At 41.8% G+C, this 9,558-nt stretch overlaps 1 protein-coding gene across 2 annotated transcripts; it reads left to right on the top strand.

Moving 5' to 3' along the window:
* Positions 1-746: 746 nt before the first annotated feature.
* On the top strand, positions 747-5,960 carry loxl5a (lysyl oxidase-like 5a). Of its 2 annotated transcripts, XM_063890715.1 has the most exons (7): positions 747-1,818; positions 2,264-2,372; positions 3,576-3,713; positions 3,825-3,981; positions 4,061-4,156; positions 5,483-5,598; positions 5,713-5,960. In XM_063890715.1, the coding sequence occupies exons 1-7, from the start codon at positions 855-857 to the stop codon at positions 5,717-5,719; spliced, it is 1,587 nt and encodes a 528-aa protein (XP_063746785.1). In that variant the 5' UTR covers positions 747-854; the 3' UTR covers positions 5,720-5,960. The 2 variants fall into 2 exon arrangements, 1 of the variants encoding a protein (XP_063746785.1); XR_010166392.1 differs by lacking the exons at positions 747-1,818; positions 2,264-2,372; positions 3,576-3,713; positions 3,825-3,981; positions 4,061-4,156 and adding an exon at positions 4,250-5,110.
* The last annotated feature ends 3,598 nt before the right edge of the window (positions 5,961-9,558 follow it).

Below are 9,558 nucleotides of genomic sequence, written 5' to 3'. Positions count from 1 at the left end.
TTCTTTAAATTCATCCGAATGTTTTTGTTTTTTGTATTATTATATTTCTAAGACATTTTGTCTTTACAACAATAATCAGTATGAAAAATAAAAAGAGTACACGTATCTTATACCATATTCTGTATCTGGTTATTTTTATATCGTTGGTTTTTTAATCATTTGACTTTTATTATTCATATGAATTATTTTATTTGTATTATTATTGTCTTGTTTTATTTTTCATTATTTTATTTGTTCAATAGGTGTTTATATTTGATCCTATTTATTGATTTTGTCTTCCTTTATTCAAACAATTAATTTCGTTTTATTTCTTGTTATTGTACATTTTACTGATGTTTGAAATTCATTTTCAAGTTTATCTGATTTAAAAAATATATATATATATTATATTCTAATTATTTCTAAGACATTCTTTTGTCCATAGTTTTACAACAACAAATATACAATAAGTATAACAACATAAAAAGATTACAGATAGAAATGTTGGAAAACGTTTTTACATCATAAATGATTCTATAGTTGTGCTGTCATTTATAGGGGATAAGTATCATCTCATCAATTGAATCAGCTTTTCGATTTACTTTTCATAAGAATTGGGATTTATGGATAAACAAATAAACCTTCTTCTTCTTCTTTGGTGCTGAAATGGTTAAACTGAGACCTGAGTGCAGCTTCTTCGCTGAGCAGGGTGGATAAAAGCCCTTTTCCTCTGACATTACCTCACTTTACAAACATTTGGAGACGTCTTTCCCCTCTCTCTCTCTCTCTCTGCGGTGAAGCTGTGCGCAAATGCGTGACGGAGCCGTCTGTAAAACACCCCCCATCAAGATGTTAAACCCAAATGTCCGCCGTTGATGTCTCAGTGTTGCAGACTTTCAGCCATGGACAAGTGTGTGCTGGTTTCAATCTACCTGCTGGATGTTTTGGTGTGTTTGTGTTCCGGTCAGCACCGTTCACACATACCTGTGGCGCCGTGGAAGCACCGGTTCCAGTGGCAGAATAACGGCCAGGTGTTCAGTTTGCTGAGCACGGGGACTCAGTATCACGAACCTGCACAGATCAGGGAACGACCTCAGCTTTTTTTGACAACCAGACACGGTTTTAACCGACCTTACCCTCCTGTTGGGCTCAGAAGACGCGCGAGACCCAGCCATGGAGAGCTCCAGGATGCAGCTGCAGGTCCCTCTATCCAAAACGAAGTGAATCCGCTGGATGTGTCGGTGCTTGGTGTGGATGCAGGTCAGTATTTACTTGCTTCTGGAAGACCCGGGGCGCACACCCAGCCCCAAACTCGCCTCGTGTCCACCAGAGAGGATCCCAGACACCGTGCGCAACAGGCGGTGTCCAACAGCAGCGCCGCAGCTTTCACCTCCATCCAGGAGTTTTCCGGCAGTGGAGTCCCAAGAGGAGGCCGGAGCACACCTGGAGTTGGCGCACAACATACCACCACCCCTCCGGGGAGATCCCCGGACATTACGCACAGGACTCCCGCAGCTGGAGGGGGCATCCCGGCTGAGGACGCACTGCAAACCTCTCTTGGAGACGCTCAAAGTGCACAAAGAGCGCACTCACTGACCCGAAACACTCCAAAGTCTAGTGTTCCCCCCACAGCTCTGTCTGGTAACGCAGTGGAGATTCACTTCCCGAGACAGAGGCCGGAAACCACCAGGACTCCGAGCGTGGGTGGCGCACGAGATCCGCACAGTATCCATCACAGGAACTCCGTGTTCTATGATTTTTACCCGGCAGACCGCAGGAACAGGGTCACTGTGCGCCCTCCACCAGGACCGGGGTATGGCACCAGGTTCTTCCACAACGGTGAGGCAAACAGGAGAGTCTTTCCAAAAGTCATTTTCAAAATAAAATGTCTCTTTTTTTCTAATGCCTTTCCATGAGGGTGAGAGTCAGTGTCCTCCTAATTACACAATTAGTGTCTGCAGTGTGAGAGCCCGTGAGCGAAGTGGAAGTTAATGGCTGTTTAATAGACTGGAAGTGAGCCATTACTGCAGTATTTGGCCGGCAGTGGTGCAGAATATTATGCAGTAATGAGAGTATAAAGTTCCCAAAGTTCTCCATTTAATAATCTGTTGCTGTTAATGTTACTTTGAAATACATGTGTAGCAATGATATGTGTTCAATTTCCAAAGAAATATAATATAAATAAGAAGGTAAACATAGATTATTCTACTTGTATGGATACATAGAGGTGAGACACTCGGGGTAATATTGTATAATTCTTCAATCTGTCTCTTTGTTTCTGCAGGTCTCCCAGACTTGGTTCCTGACCCATATTACATCCAAGCGGCCTCTTACATCCAGAGGGTTCAGATGTACGCACTGCGCTGCGCTGCAGAGGAAAACTGTCTCTCCAGGTACATTCACTTATTTATAAGGAATCACAACACCTTAAAGAGGGCCTAATATGCTTTGTCGGGGCTGTCCCTTTTCCTGCAGTGTGTTTCCCAGGCTTCCCCGCGCCTAAAACACCACCATTGGACCTCTTTGTTTACTGACATCACTATGTCACACTTCTATTGGCTTGGCAACACATTGTACGCATTGACACATGTCACAGTACAGAGAGTAAATACTAAGAGAAAGAGAATGAGCAATCAAGTCAAGATCAATTAAAGGAGTCAATTAGTGAAGAAGACGGTACATTTAATCAGTCTAAATACACTTTTTGTGATTTTTGACTGACATGTTTTCATGCACATACCCTCCAGGGTGTAATGAAAGGTTTCAAACACAAACATCAACCCTTTTAAATGAGGGAATGTGGTCGCTCTGCTCCTGTGAGGCTGCCACATCAGGATGAGTGTTGGCCTCGCTCCCAACCAGGCAGCCGCTGAGGTCCTCTGATCTGAGCGGCTCTTTCCAAATAAAAAAACCCTGTGAAGTGAACGGCAGAGGATTCCTGAGGTGAAGGCAGAAACCTCAGAGTGATGCATTGTTCTGTGCACTCAGCAGACGGGGTTAATGTGCAGTGCAGTGAGAGGATGATGTGAAGCTGCCAGTGGACACACAGATCTCAGGATGTGTCATATATTCATGGTTTTTTAAACTATACTTCCCTAATTGTTGTTGCACCGCTCTAACGCTGCTTTATCTCGTCCTATTTGATGTCATTGTTCTCAGGAGACGGAGGTTAATGTGCAGTGGAGTGTGAAGATGATGTGGATGTAGACTGAGTCAAAATTCATTCAATATCATATCCTGTGCAATATATTTCATATCAGAGGTGTAACAACTTCAATTTGGTCTCAGGATGTCTCGTATATTCATGTTTCTTTAAACTACTTCCTTAATTGTTGTTGCACAGCTGCTTATCTTCTGTAATTTGACCTTAGATGTCCAGTTGCAGAGTAGAACATGCACTGAAACTACATTTTGCAGGAGCTTGAAGATAGTCCAAAATAACTCATATTTTCTACAAGTTTTTAAATTACTTTTTTGGCCTAAATTTCTGAAGTAAAAGAATTGAAACTACAAATGAATCTGAGCCTGAAGGAAGGATTATTTTGACCATTGTTTCTCATTGTAAGTTTGCACTGATCCTCCTCCTCTCTCCTCAGATCTGCCTATCAGCCCAGTGTCAGAGACCTGGACTACAGGGTTCTGCTGCGGTTCCCTCAACGAGTGAAGAACCAGGGAACCGCAGACTTTCTCCCCGTGAAGCCCCAACATGAGTGGGAGTGGCACAGCTGCCACCAGTGAGTTCACCCTAAACCAGTCTGTGCCTGGACTACACTCTGGTGTCACTTTTAGTTATAGTTAAAGATATGTCTACCCCCCCCCCCCCCCCCCCCCCCATGTGTGTGCAGGCATTACCACAGCATGGAGGCGTTCAGTAACTACGACCTGCTGGACGTGTCCTCGGGTCAGAAGGTGGCCGAGGGACATAAAGCCAGTTTCTGTCTGGAGGACACTTCCTGTGACCCAGGGGTGAGGCGGCGCTTCGCCTGCACGTCTCACACTCAGGTCAGTCGTTCGTTTTATATTTCCCTAAACACCCAGATTTTATTTTATTTATTCATCAGCTAAATCTGGTTTTCCTCAGGGTCTCGGTCCAGGCTGCTACGACACGTATCACGCCAACATCGACTGCCAGTGGATCGACATCACAGACGTACCCCCGGGAAACTACATCCTGAAGGTGGGAGAGCTTAATGATTCATTATAATTCACAGCAGGTTTCCATATCACTGGAATAATATGAAATATTCAGCAGCTGCTCCTCAGGCAGACATTCAAATTCAATTGGTCTCGAAAAAAGAGTTTCAAGTCATTTTTTATAATAAATCTGGTAGAAAAAGTCAGATTGAGTCATTTCACACGTGCAAAAAATGTTGTTCAATTCCCTTCTATGCGTGACCAAGGGCTAAAACATTATCAGCTTCATGTGGGGAAGCATCTCCACATCTTTGCATCACATCATGTTTAACCTTCGTGAATCTTTAGTTAAAAGAAAGATGGTCAGTTTCCTGGATTTGCAAATATGTGGAATTTCTCCAAAGTTAAACTTGACTTGATGAGAAGATAAGGAATTTCCTTTTTCACCGGAAGTAAAAGTTTGTTCAGCCTTTAGCTTGCATATACATAAATTAAGTGCATGGGAGGTAAATGTTAATTTTGTGCATGTTTAGCTGTGCACTTAAAGGAAGTCAAACCCAAAATCGTCTCACCTTCTTTGTCCCTGAGGAAAATGTGATAATTAATGCATTTCTCCAGGTTTAATTGGAGTTTTGGAAGATAGTCGAGGTATTTAAATGCAGTATTTCTATTTATTCAAACTGTGAAAATGAACACTGACAATTCACTGGAGTCATTTTGTTTCAAGTCAAGGCCAAAGTCCTTAATTTCCATGTCGAAGTCAGGTTTTGAGTCATTAAATCTCCTTATTACATGGTTTAGTAGAATACTCGATTCTGATTGGTCAGTTCAGAACAGGTGACACGTGGTTAATCCAGTAGTACAGACCGCTGTCAAGGACTGTAATGACCGTTGTTGAGGAGGATCCAGAAAGAGAAAGAGGTTAAAGACGGAGCGCTGGACGTCAGATAAATCACCAGAAGAAGACAGACAGGAAGTCAACACTAACAGGAACACGGTATGGGCTCTGCAGACTTTAAGGACTTGTTAGTGGATCAGAAACTGTGAACAGATGTGAACAGTTACAGAAAACGACTAGTGCTGCCGTAAAGTTGTTGTTGATGTCGCAGTTCCAGCCGTTGGTGCGCCCGGGAACGGAGTTTTTTTTTTAGCGGTGGAAATACGATCATTTTTGAGTCAATAAAATAATTAAAATTAATATTGGGACTCGAGTCGTTAGTTTGTTAGTATCTGGCCGAGTAATAAGCGCCGGGCTCCCTGATCAGCCTGTCGGGTGTTCTTTTCCCCATAATGACCGCCTCGCTGCACATGATCCCTCACGTAAAGTAGAGCTTATAGTCATAAACTCCAGCCGGCTCTTGTCTCTCAGGTGACGGTGAACCCGTCTCAGGCGGTGCAGGAGTCGGACTTCTCCAACAACGAAGTTCTCTGCGACATCCGATACACGGGGGGCTACGTTCAGGCCAGGAACTGCAGGATCACTGTGTGAGTCTCAGGTTTTCATGAAGTTTAAAATAAAACTGAAGAAGAAGAAGAAGAAGAAGAAGAAGAAGAAGAAGAAGAAGAGCTCATCCCTGATGTATGTTCTCTGTCCCACAGAAGCTGACCTGACTGAAGACCCTCTCCCTAATAATGAATGCCTTTATTGTGCAGTTACCTTGTTGTTTACCTTCAAATGTTTTATATGTATGTCCTATAACGTCGGCTATATTCTAACTGATATTATTCTGAAGAAAATACTTTTTAGTGTTTGTTTTTAAAGCAATGAAAGACTGTACTTGTAGCTGTTTTTGTTTGGCTGAGTTTGTGCTTATTTTAAATTAAACTTTGGTGCTTTTCCTCCCTGACATTGACAAGCATTTGATATTTTAGACAAAAAGATCCTCTGAAGTAGATAGATAGAATCGGAGGAACAATCGTGCATTACTTTATATTTTATTTGTTCCAGTCCAAACATTTGGTCCATCCTACATGGGATTTAAAGACACAACTTATTCACAAACTTCTTTATGATTTGCATATCTAAAGCACGTTAAAAACAACAGCATGGTACCAAAATAAGCTTTTCACGTTAAGGAAACTATTGTTTGTTGTTGTACAGATTGTCTCTGTTTGGTTTCACTTTCCCATGTATGGGTTTCCCAAAAGTTCCATAATGTGCTTTTTAGTTATTTAGAAAACAATAATATCTCACTAAACCATACGTTGCAAAAAAAGCGAGGACCAATGAAGTGTTAAACCCTGATAAATATTTGCCTTGTTAAACCCAAAAAGCTTGCATTCTGAAGCATGTGGGATTTATCCTGCAGTTTAACTCACAGATGCATAATTTGTTATATATATCATTTCATTTAAAGGATACCTGGTTGGTTAAAAGGTGCTTTGGATTTCTGTTGTAGTTTATAATGAAGTGTATTTAGGGTTTAACGAAGGTACCAACGAAGACTGACGCCTTCTTCATATAAAGAATATGAATAGTCAGTACTGATGGGATCATTTGAACCAATATTTAACAACATGAAGTCATTCCTCCCCATTTATCATTAACACGGGCTGAGGAACATTTCTGACATGCTTTAGGAATAACACGCCTCGGAGAAATACCTGAAATGATTCCACGTTTATAACAGGAACACACGCAGCCTCTCAGCTCGGTTGTGTCGCTGCGTGTTCGTCCTGTCGTGTTTCAGATGAGTGAGTGAGAAAACATCTACTGGCTCCGTGTTCAGGAGCTGTGTTTGCACTTTGTCAACAGATTTATTATTAAACTGTCTGAACGGGATGTTGAAATTATTAAATAAATCATTTCTTTTGGCTCTTTGTTTGTCAGCGGTGCTATTTACACCCAGCACACACACACACACACACACACACACACCGTATTCCACAAGGCTTAGGATCCTCTGTGCCACATTAAGCTTTATTAATGTAAAAAAAGATGCAGGTTTGCTTTCCTCCAGACGCATTGTCGTCCCCCTTCCTCTGGTCCCTTTGCAAACACAGCTTCTTGCAAACAAACCCATTTAGAGCTTTTAATTTAAAAAAAATTGCAAATATCTTTAGACTAAGAACCAAGAATCAAGTGCTTTTTATCTGTAATGTCCTAATGATAAATATAGAGACAATAAACTGCATATATTCTCACATTCTGCTTTGGAAAAACAACAGTTGGTGCATCAACGGAAACCTTTTTGTCGTGGAAGGAAGAATATCGAAGAAACTTTCATGCAAAGTCTCGATGGAAGTTGATATTTTCCGGATGCTTATAAAATAATAACGTGGGCAGGTGTGTGATCAGGTGTGGGCTGAGGTCATGGAGTGTGTTTTCTGCAGCATCTGTTTCTGAGTCACTTCCACGGTCTGTCTCTGCAGGTCACAGAAAAACTGCTGCTCGTCTGATCTCCATCTGTTATTTCACATTTTGCAACTAAAGAAGAAGAAATTGCACAACTTAAAGGCACAATATGCCCTTTTCTGCCAATCAGGGTCTCTCAAACTATAGTTTTTGTGGCTTTTATTGCAGTTTATTTCTCACGTTTAGGATTCCTGAATTATTCATTGTTTTTACCAGAAGTCATTTTACCTCTTCCTCTCCAAAATGAATAAACTCGGTGATTAAATCGGTAACAACTTTGCAGTTTTGACGTCTAAAATCAGTGTATCACCACTTTTCAAACTATTTGATAAAGTTACTGAAACTCTGCTGTTTTAATTCTAAATGTGCATGGCTTCAAATCATGGCAAAGAATCTGACATGAGTGCATGCTGCAGATTCCCCCATCACACTCAGCTTAAAACCTCTTCAATAACCTCAGATTTCCCTGAATGTGGCCCCTCTGTGAAGCCTCTCCATCTTTGGTCAGAGATGTGTGTGTGTGTGTGTGTGTGTGTGTGTGTGTGTGTGTGTGTGTGTGTGTGTGTGTGTATACGTGCGTGCGTGCGTGCGTGTGTGACGGACGGTCAGGGCTCCTGTTTGCTAAGGGCCGACAGGCAGTGAGTCTGCAGGGCGTGAAGCGGACGTCCACCTCCTCTCTGGAGATCTCGAGGAGGAGAGAAATTCCACAGATCTGCAGACTGACTGCAAACTGCTGACCTCAGCAACCTCCTCACCTGGGCTGAGGTGTGTGTGTGTGTGTGTGAGGGATGTGTGTGTGAGGCTGCCTGACTGTCTGAGACTCAAGTCAACACGAGTCAGAGCCAAGAGGCGAGACTGTAGCGACACACACTGCAAAAACTACAATTGGAGCTTTTTGCTGCTCTGTGTATAGACTGATAACTGAATAAGCCTTGCAGGCACAAGCCCCGGGACCCAAAGTTACAGGAACCTTTGGTACAAAATGACAATCACAGAGACACATACCAACAAGGAAGAGACTCGAAATGACTGCAGAAAGAATCAAATTACTTCAAAAAGGTCAAATATGGTTAAAAAGTTACTTGAAAAAGATGAAAAAAGAGACAAATTACACAAATCAACTATAAAGACATGCAGAGGGAATACAAAAAGACACAAAAAAGCTCAAAGACACACTAAATTAACAGAAAAAGACATGAAATAACTACAAAAAGACACACAATTAATGACATGATACCTACATTTACTACAAAAAGACAGAACATGATTACAAGAGGGAAACGTACATTATTGAGACTTACATTCACTACAAAAAGACTTCAATATCCGATAAAGACATGCAGAATGTATAAAAAAGAGACAAAGCAAGAACAAAAAGACTGAAAAATAATTCAAAAAGAGACTACAAGACATAAAATAAGTAAAAAGAGACACAAAAGTCGAAGAAAGAAACTTAAATAAAAACCACAAAGCAACAACAACAACAAGGAGGTGACATAACTCTCACAGTGTTTGGGGCTCTTGCAGGTGTGTAATCTCGCCTCATCAGTAAAATAACCAGCCGTCATCTCCGCACTAATGTTGTGTTTCTCCGTCCGGATGCGTGGTCACTTTATTTACCTTTGTGGAGATGTATTTGTTTACAGCACCGAGAGGAAGCTGTTTGTGTTCACAGTGTCTGAACGTCCTGAAAATGGAAGTGATGTTTACCTGAGCGGTCTCTGCACACCATCACACATCCAACAGAGAAATGAGATTTACTGTTCCTCCCGGAGATGATGTGTAAATATCAAAACACCCTGAATACACGCTGCTATTAATCCTGTTATTGTGTTGTTTTTGGGTTGGGAGGAGGAGGAGGAGGAGGAGGAGGAGGAGGAGGAGGAAGAGCTGACAGGTTGTTCAGTTATTTTTGCGTCTGTGTTTTCCAGCTCGTATTGTTTTGTGAGTTTTGCACATGAGTGTCAGACAACGGTTAGGTGTCTCTGGTCCTAGAAAAACATCTGTTCATCTGTCAGGAGGACACACACACACACACACACACACACACACACACACACACACACACACACACACACACACACACACAC

This window comes from Eleginops maclovinus, chromosome 9, assembly GCF_036324505.1.
Source record: "Eleginops maclovinus isolate JMC-PN-2008 ecotype Puerto Natales chromosome 9, JC_Emac_rtc_rv5, whole genome shotgun sequence".
NCBI lineage: Eukaryota > Metazoa > Chordata > Actinopteri > Perciformes > Eleginopidae > Eleginops > Eleginops maclovinus.
The sequence above is the reverse complement of the archived record's forward strand: the minus strand, read 5'-3'. Positions and strand labels throughout refer to the sequence as shown.